The sequence below is a fragment of the Miniopterus natalensis genome, chromosome 16 (assembly GCF_054644295.1).
Source record: "Miniopterus natalensis isolate mMinNat1 chromosome 16, mMinNat1.hap1, whole genome shotgun sequence".
NCBI classification, from domain to species: domain Eukaryota; kingdom Metazoa; phylum Chordata; class Mammalia; order Chiroptera; family Miniopteridae; genus Miniopterus; species Miniopterus natalensis.
In genome coordinates this window covers 19,558,994-19,579,822 of record NC_142096.1, presented here as the reverse complement: position 1 = coordinate 19,579,822, position 20,829 = coordinate 19,558,994, and the positions used below count along the sequence as shown (strand labels likewise).

Sequence of the window (20,829 nt, the reverse complement as noted above, 5' to 3'; positions counted from 1 at the left end):
AGGGAGCCTCCCTTAATTCTACGTAATCGATAAAGCTTTCATCGTCCCGTGGGGGCCTCAGGAACTTCTTGTTCCCAAGGCACCCCGAGAGCTCCACTTCCACCAATAACAGGTGAGGACACAGAGGGCACCCACCAATAACATGTTTATGGTTAAAGGTTCTGCACAGCTCTTGGTCACATGGAAAAGACTCAATCCAAGTCATGGGGTACCCATGCACCTTCATTCATTCCAAAAAATGTTAACAAGTACTCACTAATATGCATATCATCTTTGAAGGTCAATAAGACCCAGCCCTGACTTTTATTCTTGGCTCCCCCATTTTCCTATGAGAGTCCTACAATGGACTAGGCAGCTCAAATACATGTTTGCCTTGAAGCTTTTCAAACTCTAACCCTGTAGTGCCTGGTCTGTAAGACAATATTAAGTATGTGTCAGCTATTGCACAATTTAAATATTCATCATTAAAGGAACCCTCAGAAGTAAACAAACACAGGCTCATGCTCAGGATATGACTATAACCACAGTGACACACCACTCACACCCACTAGGATAACTATAATCAAAAAGTCAGACAATCACAAGTGTCAGCGAGGACATGAAGAACCTGGAACCCTTATACACCGCTGGTGGAAATGCAAAATGGCACAGCCACTTTGGAAAATAGTTGGACAGTTTCTCAAATGTTTAAACAGAGTTAACACATGACACAGAAATTCCACTCCTCGGTGTGTAGTCAACAGAAATTAAAACATACATCCACATAAAAACTGGCACGTAGCAGCAGTATTCGTAACAGCCAAAAAGTAGAAACAACCAAAATTTCTGCTGCGTGGAGAAACAGACTGTGGTACGTCCATACAGTGGAATACTCATCAGCAAGAAAAAGGAATAAACTACTGATATGTGGCTAAACCCGGGAAACATTATGCTCAGTGACAGAAGTCAGACATAAAGGGCTACCTATGGTAAAGTTAATTTATATGCCACGTCCAGAATAGGCAAATTCACGGACAGAAAGCTGATGAGTGTTCGTGAGGGGTTTGTGGGGTGTGGGGTCTGTGGGGTGTGGGGCTGGGGGTGATGACTGAAGATATTAGTTGGGAGGGGGGCCGAGATAACTAAAGGGCATGGATTTGTTTTTGAGATAATAAAAATGTCCCAAAATGATAGTGATAGTTGTACATATCGGTTTTTAGTATATGCTAAATATACTAAATGGGTGAACTGCTTGGTGTAGGAGGTATATCTCAATAAAGTTGTTAGAAAAAGAGAAAAAAAAGTTTTGCGACCAGTTATTTTAACTCCCAAGAGACCGAGGCCGAGCGGTGGTGCCGGGTACCGGCAGGCCTCGGATTTCGGGTGTCAAAGGTCAAAGGCGGCGGCGGCGCCGGGGAAGCGCGAGCGCGGCGCGGGCGGCCGGCCCCGGGCGGGCCTCCGCGTCCCCGGCGAGCACCTGGGCGCCTCGCGCCGCCCCCTCCGGCCTGAGTCAGGCGCCCGAGTCCCCACGCGGAGATGCGGTGAGCGCCGCGGGGGCGCCGCGGGCCCTGGGGCGCAGCGTCGGGCTCGGCCGCCCAGCGGCGCCGCCCGGGACGCCGCCGCAGCGCGCTCTCCTCCGGCCGGGCCCTCGCACTCCGGCTCCTGCGCGGCGGCGGCGGGTCTGAGCCGCGCCCCGAGCTCCGCGCCCGCCCGCGCGCCCTCCATGGCGTTTATCCGGAAGAAGCAGCGGGAGCAGCAGCTGCAGCTCTACTCCAAGGAGCGGTGAGCGCGGCCGCGGGGCGGCGAGGCGGCGGGGCGGCGCTCGCAGGCCCGGCCGCTCGGGGCGGGACGGGGGCTGCCGGCGGGGAGCCAGGGCCGGCCCCGGGCGGCGTCCTCCCGGAGGCCGCGGCCGCGAGCACTTTCGGCGCCGGGCCCGGAGCCGCGGCCAGAGCCCGGAGTCGGGCTCGGAAGCCCGGGGCCTGTCTGGGGCCGGGGCCGGAGCCGCGGCCAGAGCCCGGAGTCGGGCTCGGAAGCCCGGGGCCTGTCTGGGGCCGGGGCCGGAGCCGCGGCCAGAGCCCGGAGTCGGGCTCGGAAGCCCGGGGCCTGTCTGGGGCCGGGGCCGGAGCCGGGCCGGCCGGACCTCACGGCGGAGCCCGGCGGCCTCTGGCGCGGGGCCGCGGCCTGGCTCACCCGGAAGAGGCCGCGCGGGCGCGGGGCGGACCCCTCTCGGGGCGCCGGGTCCGGAGCGCGGGGACTTCCCCCGGCGTCCCGGGGGCGGGGGCGGGGTGTGCGTGTGAGCGAGCCGGCTCCCGGACACCCCTCGGCTCACCTCGCCCCCACCCCGCGCCCCGGTCACCGGCTAGAGGTCGCCGCCGCCGGCCGGCGCCTCGGGGCTCCAGCCGGCTGCTCGCGAAGCAGGTGCCCTCCCGGGCCGGCAGGAGCGCCGCAGACTAGGCCTCTTTCTGAGGAAGCCAGGGTCCAGCCCCCCAAACGCTTTCTGCTAAGCAGTGACCCTATTATACGCGCCACTGAAGGCTCTGCATTGGAAAGCTCGGCGGGGCCTGCACCGCGGGAGGGACGGGGGCCGAGGAGAAGCCGGGGGAGTCTCAGGGCCGCGCCCCTTCGGTTTCGGACCCTCGGCCCCAGGGGACGTGTCCTGTGTCCTGTGAGGAAGCACTTGTGCCGCGCGTGGACCCCCCCCAGTGCATTTGTGGTGACCCGTCCTCGGGCCTGGAGTCCCCGTGGCAGAAGGACCGGGGGCTGAATTATTTTACACGTTGTTTTACCCGTGGGAGCTAGTTATGCCCGAGCGCTGCCAGCCGGTCACCGGAGTGCCCAGTGGGCACAGCCGGGCGGCTCACGCGGGCAGACGCACGCAGGCTGTAAGGTTCGTTGCTCTTCCCGCAGCCGCACTTGTTTCACAGGTGCTGGCGGGACCCGTCCTCGTCCGGACACTCATGTCCCTCTCTTATCTCCACTGCCGGCGCGCCGCCTGAAATTTGTCTCCCTCTTGTAGAGGAGGAGATAAGGCACACCAAAAACACATCTCGGATGTGGCTTCCAAGAGCATTTTTGGCAGCGCGATCAGGTTTTATCCACAGCAAGTCGTGCTTGTTCAGCAGTAACCGGACCATGAAACACACTCGTGGAGGCTCCTCTGGCTTCCTGCGTGGTGCTTGTTTCACCTGGAAAGAGCTTGAGAGGACCTTCGTTGGTCTGTACCAGCAACATTAGGTGCATCCTGGTATTCCGTGTTAAATACGTGAAAGTTCAAACGTACACAGTAAGAACTTTGAAACACGTGAATTTATGCTCTAAGAGTCATTTGTAACAATTCCATCGCGGTGTTGATGTGCAGGAAAACCTGTTTTCTCTAGATCTGTCCGGCCAGTTGTTTTGATGGCAGTAATTGGTGCTGAATTTGGTTAGCTTGTACAGCTTTGCATGTCACACAAGTTTCTGTGTATGGTTGGCTTTGTTGTTATTCATTGATCAGAGGTGACAGGTTAGCAGCACCCAGTATAACTAGTTCTCACAACCAAAACTTGTATTCATCAGGCAGGAGGCAGCAACTGTTCCTGAGCACCAATACTCTGAAAAAGTTGATGCCATGGATTTTATATTTATGTGAAGCTTGTTTGCTGACTGCCCCAAATTTTTAATGCTCTCTGCCCCATGGCTTTGCAACTTTGGGATGGGCGGACTTGAACCAGAATGGTGTCCATAGAGTATCAGTTTGAATGACAGGAGTCTGTCTCACAATTAGATGTGGGCTAGAATCAGGCAGTCTCTTTATAAATCTTAGAATTCATTCCTAAAGACAAGAATATTTCAGCTAACTTTGTTCAGCCCCAAGTTTACATTTTTGCACAGATTTTTCATGGCTCAACCGTTTCATGTCAGTAAACACCAATTAGCAAAATGATTGATATAGGTCATTGGCTCAGGTGTATATCCAAGAAAACTGTTACTTTCCTTGGGACTGTTTCATGAAAGTCCTCATCTCTTCAGAGTTGTGAGTTCATCGGCCCTTCTCATGCTGCTTTTGAGATTTTAGACTTCTGCTACCAAATAATAACCCCAGAAAAGGAGAAACCTGAAGGTAGCGTTTATTTCTTTTACTGTTAAGTTGATGCTCCTGCATTTAGAGTAAGTGACATTTCTACAAAGTAGAAGCAGAGACTGGAAGATTCTTGGATTGATGGCTTAAATCAAGGTGGTGGCAGAAGAAATGGAGAAGTGAATGGATTTTAGATGTTTTTAGGAGGTAGCATTGATAGGTCTTGGTGTGGTAGATTGCATGTAGAAGGTAATACAAGAAGAATCCCAGCTAGAGGTGTCAGATGAACAATAAATCTTTTAGGATGAGTATATCCTGTGCAATATTTGGTACATACTTATACTGAAAATATTTTGTAATTTACCTGAAATTCAAATTTAACTAGGTATTGTCGATTTTTATTTGCTAAACATGGTTAGTCGTACTCTCAGGGTTCTGGTTTGAACAGCTGTAAGTGGTGCCATTTATTGGTGATGTTTATAAAGAAATGCTTAGATAATTTTCAGTCATATTCAGTTATTTGTTGTTGAAGCCCAGGAGGATTAAGGAAGATTCTGTCATGCATAAAATCTAAACTTTTCAGAAGGTAGATATTGAAAGTTTCAAGAAAAAAAAAAAATACGTAATATTACTGGGACAGTTCTGGAAAGGATATTGACCCCAGGAAGTTGGTGAAACTATCAAAAGTATAATTTAGAACATTCAATCCAAAGGGTGTTTGGTGAAGAGTTAGAAAAAAATCAGACAAGTGAAGAAAGTTAGAAGGGTTGTATAGATACTGTTCCTCTGAGCTTAGTTTGTTTAAGAAATACATAAAGCAAGAAGGACAACAAACAAGGGCAGATTAAGAGATGTCACAGATTTACATAATTAGCATCAAGAAAATTACTGAGAGAAAAAATGAAACTTAAAGCCCCCAAATGAGTGGTGGTTTTAAGAAATGCTTTAGATTAAAACAATTTTTAAAGTCTCCCAGAGTTGTGTTTAAAACTTGGCTGCTGCCTAGGGCCCCGCCTGGTAGTGTAAACTTGACTGATAACAGAGAAAGTGGCTTTTATTTTGTAACACCTGTTAATGATACTGATCATCGCACTGAAAGTGACAGATAATCTTTTCATAAAATGGGTAAAGATACAAAAGGTACCCATGTGCTTATGTTTCCTGGCATAAACTCCTGGGAGAGTTTCAGTCTAGAACCCCAGAATTGTTTCAGTGATCTAGGAACTGGGAAAGGCGTAGAAAGAACATATGTGCGTAAATAGATTTAATGCTAGTTCTAGATCAGATTGTTTATAAACCACTAGAAGAGGAAGTTGTCAGCACTCTCCAGCATGAATTCACTATGAAGTCTTGTCACGCTGATCCAGTCTCTTGTACAGAGTTCTGACTGGTAGATCAGGAAAATGCAGTAGGTTTGGTTCATCTGAACTTTGGCAGAGAATAAGATTTGTTTTTGTGATGTCCTGGTGGCAGATTTGAGAAAGGAGAAATTAATGTTCATGTAGTTTGCTGGAATAATATTTGTTTGAATGACCCTCTTCAGAGGTCGTTGTCACACGTATGACTGGGGAAACGTTTCTAACGGTAGGCCACAGGACTGTGTTCTTACCCTTATCTGTTCAACATTTTTCTTTAATTTCCTTCTTGTTTCAGAGGCTATTTTAAGAAGCTTACAAAAACTGCCCAATTTAGTTAAACTGATTCTCTAGGTGGTGAGGGCACTACAGCCTAGCTTAATCCAAGGATTGTGTTGGGATATTCAGAGTGGAAACGGCAAATACACAACACTGGTGCCCTTTCCTATGTCGGCGCACACATCACTGAGGTTTCATGGCACTTTCTCCCATTGAGCCCATATCACAATCCGCCTCAACACAGTGGAGCCTGTTTTACATCCCCAACCTAGAGAAATGATTGGCTACCAAAACCTTCTGGATCCACGATACTATTCATGAACAGCGTGTTGAATAATTTCTGAGTAGCCATGAATGCGAGGTTACTCTGAGCGCTGCCTGAAATGAACTTATTTTATGTTGTTGGTTAAGTGTTGAACATTATGCTTTAAAATTTAGGTTACATGAGGATGGGACAATATGTTTTAGAAAAGTTACGCTGCTGAATGAGTAAATTTATCTACAGAGAATGTCACCATACCTCTGTAAACAGGAAATAAAGTAAGGAATACCCAGCGTTGAGCCAAGAGTCTTCTAAAGAAATAATTTATAGTCTGATATAATACTAATGAGTGAGATCATGAAATTATAAAATGGAGTTAAAATTTTTTAAAGCATGAAATCTTTTATGCTTAGAATGTAGTTAGAAAATCATTCAAAGTAGCATGAATATCATAATTTTTACATACAAAAATTTTAAAACCAGTATAACTGAACACTTTAGTAAAAAGAAAAAATAAACTAAGAAAAGTTCCTTATTCCTTTAATTTTGAATAATATGATTTGGTTTTATCACTTCACCATGTGCTTTACATGTCTAATAAAATATGTATATTGGTAAATTAAGGAGAATATAATTCATTTACCAAAATAATGGTTCTAGTTCTATAATAGTTTATATACTTAAATTTTTATTGTGGTAAAAAAATATATGACAGAGATTTACCATTTTAAGTGTATAGTACAGTGGTGTTAAGTATGTTCACATTGTTGTACAACAGATCTCCAGAACCTTTTCATCTTGCAAAACTGAAACTCTGTAATTACTGAACAGAGTTTTTCCCCTACTTCTAGCTCCTGGCAACTGCCATTCTATTTTCTCTGAGAGTTTGACTACTATGGATACTTCATATGAGTAGAATCATGTAGTATTTGTCTTTTTGTGATTGGCTTATTTCACCTATCATAATGCCCTCAAGTTTCATTTATATTGTGGCATAGGACAGGATTTCCTTCTTTTTAAAGGCTGTATAGTCCATTCTATGCATATACCACATTTTCTTCATTAGGTCGCAGTAATGTTGCAATGAACATGGATATGCAAATCTACTTGAAATCCTGTTTTCATTTATTTTTGCTGAAATGAATGGTGACTGGTGGATCATATAGTAGTTATATTTTTAATTTTTTGAGGAACCTCTATACTGTCTTCCATAGCCTCTGCACCATTTTACAGTCCCACCAACAGTGCGCGAGGGCTCTAATTTCTCCACATCCTTATTATTTGTTATTTTTTGTACATGTTTTTTTTAATAGTGTGTGAAGTGATATCTTTTTGTAGTTTTGATTTGCATTTTCCTGATGATTAGTGATACTGAACATCTTTTCATTGGGTATCTTCTTTGGAGAAGTATCTACTTAAGTCCTTTGTCCATTTTTTAATTGACTTAAATTTGTGTTGTTAAGTTCTGTATATAATCTGAGTATTAACTGCTTATCAGATATATGGTTTACAAATATTTTCTCCATTTTGTAGGTTGCCTTCTCATTCTGTAAATTGTTTGTATATGTTTGTTCGCTGCTGCACAGAAATTTTTAAGTTTGATGTAGTTGCATTTGTCTACTTTTGCTTTCGTTGCCTGTGTTTTTGGTGTAATACTCAAGAAATCATTGCCAAATCCAGTGTCATAAAGCTTTCCCCGTTTTCTTTCTAGGAGTTTTATGGTTTCAGGTCTTGTATTTAGATCTCTAAACCATCTGAGTTAATTTTTGTATATGGTGTAAAGTAACAGCCCAACGTCATTCTTTTGCATGTGGATATCCAGTTTTCCCAATACCATTTGTTGAAGACTATCCTTTCCCCATTGTGTGGCGTTGGAACCTTTGCTGAAGATCATTTGACCATATATGCAAGGGTTTATTTCTGAGCTCTCAAATCTGTTCCATTGGTTTGTATGTCTGTCTTTATGCCAGTACCACACTTTTTAAAAACTGTAGCTTTGTAATATGTTTTAAAATCAGGAGCTGTGAGGCTTCCGGCTTTGTTTTTCTTTCTCAATTGTTTTGGCTATTTAATTCCATATGAATTTTGTAGTTGTTTTTTTAATTTCAACAATAAATGCTATTGAGATTTTGATAAGGGATTGCATTAAATCTGTAGATTGCTTTGGGTGGGATGGACGTTTTAACAATATTCAGGGTAGTAAAAAACTTTATTTATTTATTTATTTATTTATTTATTTATTTATTTATTTATTTATTTATTTTTGGTGTAGCCAGCTGGTCTGTTTGTTGTCTCCTCCCCACTGGATAGAGAGCAGTGCCTGGAATATAATATACACTTAATAAGCATTTGTTGATTTAATGAATGGAAAAGCACTTTGGGAATAGATGCTTTAAATATTCTGCTTTCTTATACTTAAAAAAATAAACAAGAGGTATTCCCCCCCCCCCAAATTTAGATTTTCCTTGCTCCTGCTTAACTTGGAGGAATACTACTTTGAACAGCATACAGCTCATCATACTCAGCGGAAGGGCAGTCAGAATGAGAGGTAAGGAAGATTTTTGAATCTCTCTGGAATAGCAAACCTTTCTATCACATTAGGAAAGTAATGAGAAGAGGGAGATTTATAAGTTGCTGTCATACTCCAAATTTTTTCCAAAGCTAAGAATCTGTGTGTACTAATTCCTCCAAGGTTATGAGTATCTCACATCAGCTGGCTAGGACTCTGATTGCTGGTAGGAGGAAGGGGGGCAGGACTCAGACTGTAAGACTATATTTCTTCGTGTGATGTTTTTTAGATACTATAAGTTTCCAACCAATAGATTATTTAACCTATATAGAGATACAGAAATAAATCCAAGAAGTGGAATTAAAAACCGAAAATCTAACATTTGAATTGATAGTCTTTAAAATTGCTTCTTATTATGGAACAGATTTTTTTCCTGAATTCCTACACATACCCCAAAATCACTGTTAAAAGTATTTTACATGCTAAATTCACACTCTTTATTTTTCCAGTATGATAAGTAAGAAAAAAATCTCTTATATAGTCAATTTTATATATTTAGTGTTGCCTTCTGAATAATTCTTTTAGATAGAGGGAATTAAAGTCAAAGGGATTTACTAGAGACAGAGTACAATCAGTGTTTTCTTAAGGATCAGTTTTCTGATCTTCGTTTCTTTCAATGTAGTTGTGAATTCCAAGTGAAGTAATACAGATAAAGCGCATGGACAATGCTCACCAAATGAAACCATATTACAATACTTGCAAATTTTGTTACCCCCCCCAGGAGATGGGGGAAATTATTTTGCTATATTTTCCAACCTTTCATGCCCTTCTCTTTAATTCTGTTGTTGATCTTTTATTAGTTGATGCATTAGCCATCTACTTGCTCATTCAAATATATTATGATTCTTTTGTGACTTTTGTTAATGTTCATTAATAATAATCCTTTGTACTTTGATCTCTAGGAGAGTCAGAGGCTCTTTAAAAATATGTTCAAAATCAGTTATTTTTGAACCAGATGCAATATCCCAGCCCATCATTAAGGTAAATGCATTGTAAAAATAGTGGCATTCCTGTTCTTTATGCATATTTTACCTTTGCTTATTTTTACATTTCTCTTTTGACTTTGTCCAGATTCTTTTGAGAGACTGTATAAAAATAGGAAAACATGGAGAAAACGGAGCCAGTAAACACTTTGCAAAGTATGTCATTGTCACTAACTGTTTGATTTTACTTCTTCCAAAAAATTATATATGTTTAATAACTTTTATCTGCATTTTAGGGCAAAATCGGGAGGGATTGTGCTCATTTTCAGTCAGGTAAGAGTCACATAGTAAATATTTTGTCCTAACCTGAATGAACATTTTATGTGTGTGTGTGTTTATGCATGATTAAATTATTGTAGGAATCTCAAATGAAGGTTGTTGGAGTAGATGTTTAAATGTTTTTAAACAATTTGATCATTGAGAAGTATATATTTTTTTAAATGTTATTCCTAATGAGATCCTTAATGTTTATTAAGTCTGTGATACTTGCAAGGCTTGTGGTTTTGTCTTCAGGGGTCCTGGCCATGTTTGAGGGTTAAGATAAAAGGACTGCATTTCCTCCTGTGGGCCTTGTAGTCATTGAGAAGGTGGAGGTCAGCAGCACGCTGCTTAAATGGATCTCAGCTTGACACATGATGACAGCCAACGCAGTGACTCAGGATGTCCAGCCTTGTATAATTATGACGCTTGGGGTCATGACTTCTTATTCATTCCAAGTTTACTTGGCACACATTTATGTACCAGTACTGTGCTTAATACTGACAATACAGAAATAAAGTAAAGCATGGTTTTTCTCCTTTCATATAGTTAATTTGTCTGTAGATTTTTGAAAAATCGTAAATAAAGGAATAGAGATCATCTACCACTTTCCTTTGGCTCTGGACTTCACCTTCTTCATCTTTAAAATGAAAGGGTTAGAGGAGATCAGTGTGGCCTCAGCTATCAACTAGAGCCCTAGTTCCTTGAAGTGTTCAAAGAAAATTCTTTCTATGATCAAGTAAGTGTAGGAAAAGCAGTGGTAAACAAAAACACACAGATTTCTTTACTTCAGGACTTGACTCAAAGCCTTAACACACAGAAGTGCATTGAGAGTCAAGGAAGCAAATGGTTTGGAGCAGAGAGTGTTCCCAGCAGTTTTGAGATCACCAAACCCTTTGATCATGGAACACTTTTTAATGTATACTGAAGGTTATGTTATGAAAACTGGCAGATATCAAATTCAGTGATTTTTCTGGATCTACATCCATGATTTCATTAATTTTAAGGAAGAAAACATTGCACAGGCTATGTTTGACTTTATACTGTTTTAACTGGCATATATGAAAACAGTTACAGCTGTCTAATACTTTGGGGAGGGAACACCATTATTAATTCTGGTCTGCCCCTATGCTCTCCTTATTTCTAAAGTATTCTGCATTATTGCCTTATTCTAGAAGGTCTGTATCTTAAAAAGAGGAAGTGCTTTCTCAGTTGGAACTGTAGTTTCCATTAGAAAAATAATATATTTTGGTAAATTTTAATAACTTTGGGCTTATAAATAAAGCCCCAAAGTCTCTCTACCTATTTTTAATAGTTTGTAGAAGAGGTCTTATATCAAATAAACTCAAAAATCAGCTTAATACCAGGGGGTGACTAAATATAAGCTACTCTTACAAGTATTATTTTAAGCTTCCTGTGTTAAGTGCAACAACCAAGAAATACAACTTTTATGTTTTTTCATTATTTACTAGGTCAGTGTTTCAGAAACACAATAGTCTCCCCTTATCTGCAGGGGATACATTCCAAGACCCACAGTGGATGCCTGAAACTGCAGATAGTGCCGAACCCTACGTATACCATATTTTTTCCTATACATCATACGTTTTTACTTAAAGGAAGCACTTTACAGCTTCTCTCTGACACATCTGAATTGCCAGCATCACTACTCTTGTGCTTTGTGCTATTAAATGAAATAAGGGTGACTTGCACACAAGCACTGGGATACCGAGACAGTCTCCTAATAACCACGAGGCAGCTACTACGTGATTCGTGGGTGGGTAGCGTATATAGTGTGGATATGCTGGACAAAGGGGTGATTCACGTCTTAGCTGTTTGGAGCAGGAGGGCATGAGATTTCATAATGCTTCTCAGAACAGCACATTAAACTTATGAATTATTTACTTTCCATTTAATATTTTCAGACCAAGGTTGACTGCAGGTAACTGAAACCATGGATAAGTGGAGATTGCTGTATATTAGGTTCTTTAGGATTTAGAGAGTTTTGCTTCCAAATTTTCTTTTACTGGTAGAATATAGAGTGTGAGTGTGTGTGTATGTAAATAATAGTTTTAATTCATGCAGTCAATAAGTATTATCCTCAAGGTTTCAGAGCTGTAGGGAAGAACAAAATAACGTGAATCCCCTCTTTCCATGGATTTTTCTTTTCAATGGGGGAAACAGATAAGAAGCAAATATCTTCTATAATGTGAAGTAGTGATAAATGTCATGAAGAAAAGGGAAACAGGACAAAAGGCTAGAATATGATAAGGGATACATGTGCTGCTCTAGACAGAATGGTCAGGGATGCCTTGCCAAGAAGGTCCCACTTGCAGGCACTCCACTCAGAAGGCAACTAATAGCAGTGTAAGGACAGGTGGCCAGGCCTGTGTAAGAGCACTGTGACCAGATCACATCTAGGGAAGTGACGTTTCTTTGTGTTAATTAATGTATTTCACGACATAGTAATTCGTTTTACCCATTTTTTAGAAACTGGCGCTTAGATTAGCTTCCTTCACCTGTCTACTTGGTTACTTGGTACAAATTGATGACATTCATAAAACATCTTAGATACTTTATTTATCTAGTAATGGTTGATCCCTAGTTGCCTTGATGTATTTCTTTTTAATTTAATATTTGTTATTTTAACATCAGAATCTTAAAACTGTACAGATATTAATGTAAGTGGTTTTGGAGATTAGAGATTATGTAACAATGATTTAAATTCAATTCGTAATAACATAGTAACTTATTACTATGAAAATTTTTATTTTACAAATATTTATTTGTTTTTCTCAGGTATATTTCATTAAAGAACACAACATTGTTGCACCATATAAAATAGAAAGAGTAAGTAAAGCTTTTTATTCTCAGAATTTGAACAGTAAGATTTTGTGACTCTATTAACATCTTTAATCAGATATAATAATAATGAGTATTTAAAAGCTTGCTACCTAGTAGTTATAACAAAACTACCCAAGGGAATCACAGATTTTAGTCCAAGAGATTTCAATTAACTTTTTGACTTAAAGAAAAAAGTGTATAATAGGTTAAAAAAAAAAAAAAGCTTAAATTATCAGAATAAAAATTGAAATCAGAACATACATCATTTATAAGATTACTTACTGGATGTTGTTGACAGTGTATTTTTTTTTTTTTTTTTGAGAAATATGCGTTATAAAATACCCTTATTTGAGAGCTAAATAATAATTTATAAATTCTCTTAATTGAGTAGAAGCTGTGAGTAGACTTGAATACAATGTCTTGTTTTCCAGGACTTGTTAAGTAAGCTTAGATATTACATTTAACCATTCTGTGTTTTATTTAATTCTTTATGCTTCAGCTTAATGTATAGTAAAGGAATAATTCTACCAAAAGATAATTTTTACAAGACCTAGAGACAGGGCTGGTGCTTCTTATGATGACACCTCTGTGAAGTAGGGGAAGTTGTCCTCTCTGGGGAAACAGTCTCATAGGCTGATCTCAGTCCCAGTACAGGCCAGCCTGCAGTTTCTTGGCCAGCAGCTTGAGTGATGCATAAACTACATGCAGTGGCCTTTGGGTTTTACGTACAATAAATAGTTGCATGGGCCAGTTAGTCCGAAACTATAAATATTGAGATTTAATTACTCTCAGGTGGTGCTGTTGGCATTTTGGGCAGGATAGTTCTTTACTGTGTGAGGCTGTGCCTCATATTACAGCCTATTCCCACCCACTGAATGTCCTTCAACACTGTTCCCCCAGTGTGTGTAGCACCTGCATATAACCATGTTGAGAACCACTGCCTAGGGTGCCCTCTCTCTAAAGGTTCTCCTGATAGCCACCTGAAATGCAAAGCTTCACTTGGTCTGTTAAAAAATTATGTAAAAGGAAATGAGTAAGGTTGTCTGAAGCAAAGAAATAGTCTTTTGTTCCCATGTGAATTAGAAAACCAAAGGATTCTCAGATACAGAAAAGGGGTAAGATAGGGATATCAGTGATAACTCTGAGAGATGTCAGGTTAGGAAGCCCCAGGCCCTCATTCCTCTCATGGAGACACTTCAACAACCATAAGTGGACACCATGAATTTCTCACAAAGTTCCCTTTGTGAGAAATTCGAAACCTATTAAGTCTGCTGCACCCCAGGTTAGCATGAAATCAGCCTCACAGAAGCTAGTAGGAAATTTGTAGCTTTCCCCCAGCACAGTGCCATATGATTGGGAGGAAACTCCCAGCTCCCAGCTTCTCCCTTGAGGGGGAAGAAAACCCTGGATCATATGTCCACTGTTCTGACTTTTGGGGGCAGCTGCCTGAGGGACTGGCCTCTGTCTTGGAGCATAGACAGGATCTGGCCTACTCTAGATGTCTGGGGACCATGGAAAACAAGAAGGAGCTGGACATCGTGCTGCTGCTCCAGAGGACCTGGGTGTGATACAGCAGACAGAGGCCAATGCAGCGAAGCAGACTCACCATCAGGGGAAAGAGAAGAGGAGATCATGTGACACACAAAATTAGCTATCACAACATATATGCACCCAACCTCAATATATGGACCTAAATATATGAAGCACACTGGCAGAATTGGAGGGAGAAATTGATGGCACCACAGCAATAGTAGGAGACTTCATACCCCACTTCACTAATGGATAGAACATCCAGACAAGATTTAATGAGGAAACAGAGGACTTAACACTGTAGACCAAATGAGCCTAACAGACACACTGAGAACATTCTTCAGGGTTGATCACATGTTAGGCGACAAAACAAGTTGTTTTTTTGTTGTTGTTTTTAATTGATTTTTAGAGTGAGGAAGGAAAAGAGAGAGAAACACTGATGTGGGAGCGCAACATTGATTGGCTGCCTCCTACATACCCCCCACTGGGGATCAAGCCCTGAACCCGGACATGTGCCCTGACCAGGAATCAACTGGCAACCTTTCAGTGCATGGAATGATCCCCAACCAACTGAGCCACACCAGCCAAAGCCAAAACAAATTTTAATGAATTTAAGAAGATTGAAATCATACCAAGTATCTTTTGCAACCACAATGAAATGAAACTGGAAATCCATAGCAGAAGGCAAAGTCACAAGTATATGGAAATTAACACTCTTGAATAACCAAAGAGTCAAAGGATAAATGTAAAGGGAAATTTAAAAATATCACAAGACAAAAGTACAACATACCAAAACTTACAGGATGCAGCAAAAGCAGTACTAAGAGGGAAGTTCATAGTGATAAGCACCTACATTAAAAAAGAAGAAAGATCTCAGATTTTAAAACCTAACTTTACACCTCAAGGAACTAAAAGAATAGCAAACTAAGCCCAAAGTTAGCAGAAGCAAGGACATAATAAACTTAGCGGTAAATCCGACGGGCTGTGCTGCCTGGAGCTCTTGATCTGGGTGGTGTGGGGTAGGACACACCAGGCCGAGGTGTGCGGTGGTAAGCCAGGGAATTGCAAACGCTCTTCAGGGACTTCTTTTGACACGCTTCGTCTCTTCCATTGTTACCCTTTTCTCATCAGGGCACAATGGAATATGTCTTTGAATTGGATGTTTCAGGGAAAGTGGAAGATGTTGTGGAGACGTTGCTTCAGGTAAGCCAGTGCCTTACTAGGGCATTTGGGCAGAGAATTCAAAACAAACTCAGGCAGGAACTATTTTTTTAATTTTATATTTATACATCTTACTGAGACCCTAGTCTCTTTTATAAATATGAATCAGATTTACTTGATTATGCTGAATTTAAAAACTGTATCAGGAAGAAGCCATACATATATCACAAGCTATCTTAACTGTTACTAAGTAACAGAATGATTGCTGTTTTTCATTGTGTCTAAGGAAATATCTTTATATTGTAAAAGAAAAAATAAATTCATGTATGTGTATAATATTGTAGCTTCACAGAGCATCCTGCCTTGACAAACTAGGGGACCAAACTGCTATGGTAAGAGTTTCTAAAAATCTGCATCTTTATTATGAATTAACGTGTATTGATTTTTACTTACAAATACTTATATCCATACTTTTTAAATGATCTTGTTTTAATAGATAACAGCTATTTTGCAGTCACGTTTGGCTAGAACATCATTTGACAAAAACAGGTAAGTTTTTAATGATTTTGTTTACTGGTTATAAAAGTATCTGTTTGCCTCGCTCAGCATGTCCAGACTGATGTTATCCTCTGCCTCACCCCAGACCTGTGCATCTCAGTGCAGCAGCAATGTCAGGGGCTTCCTCCACTGTTCTTCATCCCGGCATCTGTCAGTCAGAAAGGCCTGTAGACCGATACTCTCTAAGGTCTTTCTGGCCTGTCAGCTTCTGCCTTTCACACTGTTATTGCCTCAGTGCAGGCCACCGTCACCTCCCACTCAGAACACTGTGAGCTTGTCTACTTGACTCCAGGCTTTCCTTCTCCAATCCTCTTTTCCCCACTGTACGTATTGTGCTTTGAAAATAAGTTCTTTCTAAAGAACTTATTTAATTTTATCACTTGTCTGTTTACACTCTTCAAGACTTCCCATTGCCTTCAAGGTGAAATCTTAATCTTAGTTGGTGCGCAAACCACTTACTTCTAGCCCTTGTTCACGGCTCTGATTCCGTGCTCCAGCTCTTTGCGTTACGCGCGGTTCCTGAGTGTACCACGTGGTCTCTCGCCTCTGAGCCTTACTTAGTACATGGCCCGGCTACTGACAGTGCTCGGCTCTTTTGCACCTGGCTAATTCTGCCTTATTCTTCTGGTTTCACCATAGCTGTCAGTTCCTCCGGAAAGTCTTTCCTGACCCTTCATATTGTGGCAGGTACCTTTCGGAGATATCCTATAGGGACCAAGAGGCTACAATTTTAGTGGTCTCATGTGTTTTTTAATTATTATTACTGATTTTCTTAGCTTTCCTGAGTATACAGTGTATTTTCTGAAAACAATTATACTTTAATATTAACCTGTCCTTTATTTTTTCCTACATTTCCTTATATTAGGTAGATTTGGGCTATTTGTCTGCATCTCCATCTATAGTACTACAGTATTCATGACTAAAGCTTTATAATTACTATAACTTGGTATCTGGTAGTGCAGGGCCCCACACTCTATTTCCTTTTTAAGTATGTCTTCACTGTTCTTGCCCTTATCACTTCTATATAAATTTAGAATCAGCTTGTCAAGTTCCATAAAAGAAAGCCTGCTAGGACTTTGACTGTGATTATAATGAACCTCTCTATTTACTTAGGTCTTCTGTAATGTCTTTCGTGTGGTTTTTGTCATGAAGGTCTTTCCTGTCTTGTGCTAGATTTATTTCAAGTAATTTATATTTTTTATGGTGGTGTAAATGCTATCTAAAAAATCTTCATTTTCTGTTTATTGTCGATATGTAGAATGCAGAATTTTCTTGTATTCATTTTGTTTTCAGTAACCCTGCTAAACTTTATGATCAGTTTCATTAACTGTACGTGTAGGTTCTTTAAAATGTACAGAATCTCACGTATGAATTATTTCAGTCTCTATTCATTTTTCTTTTAGATTTTTGCATTTGTAATCATTCCAGCTTAGGACAAAGGAGAAAGTATTGGTTGAATAGATTCATTTATAGATTATTATGTGCTAGGCTTTTGCTAGAAGCTCCTGTTTGTAAATGCAATTAGTTTGTAATACTCCGTTTTATTGCTGTCTTTGTGAGATCTGTGACCTTCAAAACTTGCCAGTAAAGCCATCTGTCCAGTGATGTGTTTTCTGTGTCCATGTTTGCTTCCTTTCCTGTCTCACCTGTATGGCACTCATTTTCTTTCCATTTTTATACTTGTAGGATATACTAGGTAAGTGGATTGCCCTGAAGAATAGCTTCCATCTTAGAAAGGAAAAGGAATAATAAGAACGGGCTTCTTTTGACCTACTTAGAATACATACTTTCTCTAAGTGGTGATTTAGACTTCAACCCTGGACGTTAGCATAACATGACTTTTAAAAATTATTCACTGTGAAAGTTTTAAGCCTGTTAACATAAAATTGATTGACACATATTTTGTATATTATATGTATTATATACTGCGTTCTTACATTAAAGAATGCTAGAGAAAAGAAAATGTTATTAAGAAGATCATAAGGAAGAGAAAATACACTTATGGTATTTATTGAAAAAAATCCTCATGTAAGTGGACCCTCATAGTTCAAACTGGTTGTTCATGAGCCAGCTGTACTTTGGCACTGACATTCAAGTTATTGTAATTGTGTATTCATAGCCTTATGAAGGGTAGTGTGAAATAAATGTTACCTGAGCAAAAATGGCCTATATGACTATAAAAGTAGGCCTTAATGACAGAAAAATAGAATATTTTGTTAATTTAAGAATAGTTTCTACATCAGTTTATTTTGGAAGGAATAAGAGTTGAGCTAAAAGGTTATTTGACTTCATTTACTTGTCTCTCTTCCCTTCCTCATCTGTTTTTTAAAACTTGAATTTTCATTATACCATTTAAAAGAATGTCAGTTTTATTTAAGTGAACAATTTATATTACCATTTATTTTGTATTCAGTCAGTGTTTATACAAATTTTATGCAAAGTCATGCTGTAGCTCTCTTAGATAAAGTTAAACCTAGAAAGTAAATCAATTTCTAATTTTTTAAGTTTTCTTTTGCTTTTGCTGAAATTATCAGATTCCAAAGTGTTTCTGAAAAGCTGCACATGGAATGCAAAGCAGAAATGGTGACCCCTCTGGTGACAAATCCTGGACACGTGTGCATCACTGACACCAACCTATATTTCCAGCCTCTCAATGGGTACCCAGTAAGTGAAGACTGCAGCGTCAGATGGAGAGCCCCTTTAGCCCTGGGATTCACCTCACTCTCTCTTTCTTGTGAACTTGACTTCACCGTCACAGTGTTCTCACATTTTGGCGAGGATCAAAACTACCTCCCCAGCCCCCTTCATCATCTGTCTGTGTTTTAACAGGCTCCCTGTGTAATCCTAAGGAATCTGAATGTGAGCTCTTCTAATCTGCTTTCATTTTGGGGTCACTTGCTCTTGGTGTTGTGAAAAGAAACCCTGCCCATCTCAATTTTAGTGAAGGGTCATGAGAGTTTTATACCTTTCTACTCAGAGGCACTTCTGAAAGAAACAAATGAAATACGTTAAGATGAAGAAAAAGTGAATGTTTTCTGTGTATCTGATTATATGTATGCCTATGTTGGTACTTCTTGTTTTTCCTTTATTACCAACAAAGTCAGTAGCTTTGAGTCTTTCCCAGAGAAGCAGTTTGAAGGGTCCTCTCCCAGCGAGGAGAGGTGCAGCAGAGATGCTGCAGATGGGCAGCTGCAGTGCTCCTATGTGACGGTGGAGCCAGTTCTCTTTCATAGTAACTTTAGGCTTAGTAGGCCAGGAAATAAAGACAAACTCGGATGCCCACACTAAATCTTATAAAGATGTGCTGCTTTATCTAGATCCAGCCTCTTTTGGGATTGGCTCATTAAAAGAACAAAAATCCTAATACACTCTGATGGTGCCTTTGGACCATTTGGCAGGGCAGCTTAAAGACAGCCTTCCTGTTGAAGGCTGTACCCTGGAAATGCTCTGGGCTTGTCAGTTATTATATGTCTAATACTTTAATAAAGTAAAAGATGATGCTATAATAATTCTGTCCACCAGGTGGTGGGCCATGCTCTCCAAACCCTCCAACAGAAGCAGTACACACTGCTGATGGTGTAATAAATTGGCTTAACTACTGCTGTTACTGTAGGTCAGGGTAAAAAACTTTTGGCAGAATATCTGAGCATGTGCCATAGCTTCAGGATCCATAGTGTGAGCATTGATCCCTCCCACTCAGAAGGAGGGAAATGAACTTGTCACCTTTTAGCCAATCTTAATTGCCTCATTCCTCTTACTAGCGTTTTAAGGTTTTTAGAGAAGCAAGAAAATTGCCCTCCTCATAAAAGAAAGAAAAAGTTTAGAGGTCCTGCTTTATACTACAGTTGTTTGTGAGCCTTAATACACTATAGTTTTTAAGGAGACAAAAGACAAGATTCTAAAAAAGGATGAATCAGCACTAAGCAAACCATTGCTCTACCAAAGAATAGCAAAATCCCTGAGAGGCCCTCTACCAATCCTCTAGTGTTCTGTATCGCTCAACAACCTCTCAGTAACCTGAAAGATGAATGCATTACCGCATTTTTTGGTACGAAATGGAAGTCAGAAGACTTGTCCAAGGTCATAAAACAAAACAGGGCAGACTAGAATGTAAAACCAGATATGCCTTGTTCAGGATCTCCCTTTCCAGTTCACTTTGTATCATGTCAGGGAGGCAAGATTTGATCATCTTATTCTGCTTCCTGATACTAAAGATCAACTTCTAATTGTGTCAGTGTTGACGTTTGACATTGTCTTTCCACTTTTACAGAAACCTGTGGTCCAGATAACACTCCAGGATGTTCGCCGCATTTACAAAAGGAGACATGGCCTCATGCCTTTGGTGAGTGCAAGTGGAATGTCAGTTCTAGGTGAACGATTGTCCTGTTCTCAGTTTAACCAGTGGTTTATTAACTTATAAACACCTATGGCATGTCTGAAAAGTGTATGTTGTATTATAAGCAAGTGGACTCTTGAGTCCTGCTGCTCTTTCTTTTTGATGAACTAGAAATTTATAAAGAAGGTAGCTCCTTTTTCTACATAAGAGGGCTGGCATGAAAATGTTTTTGCCTCCAAGAGTGAGAGAGGTAGGGTACACTGCCTCAAGTTTTTAAATCCTGTGTTCTCAGAGTTCCTGGGTTCATGCAGGGATAATGTATGCAGAACAATCCAGTGTGACTTGCCACCATCTGTTCACAGCAGCTATTTCTCAGAGTAAAATTTGGAAGCTAGTACAAAATTAACTCTTCAGTGGAACTATAGTATCTTCAGTTAGCTCAAAGTAATTCAGCCTTCAGCTTGGCAAGTGAGGGGAATGAATAAAATAACCAGTTACATCAAATGGGCAGTTCTTCCCACCATTCCCCTAAATGAGCATATGTCTGTACCTTTGTTAGTCTTACATGCTGACCTTAGAAACCAGTCCCCACATAAGGTGTGATTCCAAGGTGTTTCAATTTGACATCAAAATAAATTCATATGTTCTCCTTTGAAGA

The 20,829-nt window shown here is 40.4% G+C and overlaps 1 protein-coding gene across 1 annotated transcript in view; it reads left to right on the top strand.

The window, feature by feature from the left end:
* Positions 1-1,619: 1,619 nt before the first annotated feature.
* Positions 1,620-20,829, top strand: part of NSMAF (neutral sphingomyelinase activation associated factor) — a 37,505-nt gene continuing 18,295 nt past the window's right edge. Inside the window, exons 1-11 of the mRNA XM_087825390.1 lie at positions 1,620-1,761; positions 8,394-8,483; positions 9,407-9,485; positions 9,576-9,643; positions 9,724-9,760; positions 12,542-12,592; positions 15,248-15,319; positions 15,622-15,669; positions 15,774-15,826; positions 18,370-18,499; positions 20,106-20,177. Of these exons, the coding sequence (XP_087681516.1) occupies positions 1,703-1,761; positions 8,394-8,483; positions 9,407-9,485; positions 9,576-9,643; positions 9,724-9,760; positions 12,542-12,592; positions 15,248-15,319; positions 15,622-15,669; positions 15,774-15,826; positions 18,370-18,499; positions 20,106-20,177 (759 nt within the window). The 5' untranslated portion in view covers positions 1,620-1,702. The remainder of the gene's footprint in view (positions 1,762-8,393; positions 8,484-9,406; positions 9,486-9,575; positions 9,644-9,723; positions 9,761-12,541; positions 12,593-15,247; positions 15,320-15,621; positions 15,670-15,773; positions 15,827-18,369; positions 18,500-20,105; positions 20,178-20,829) is intronic.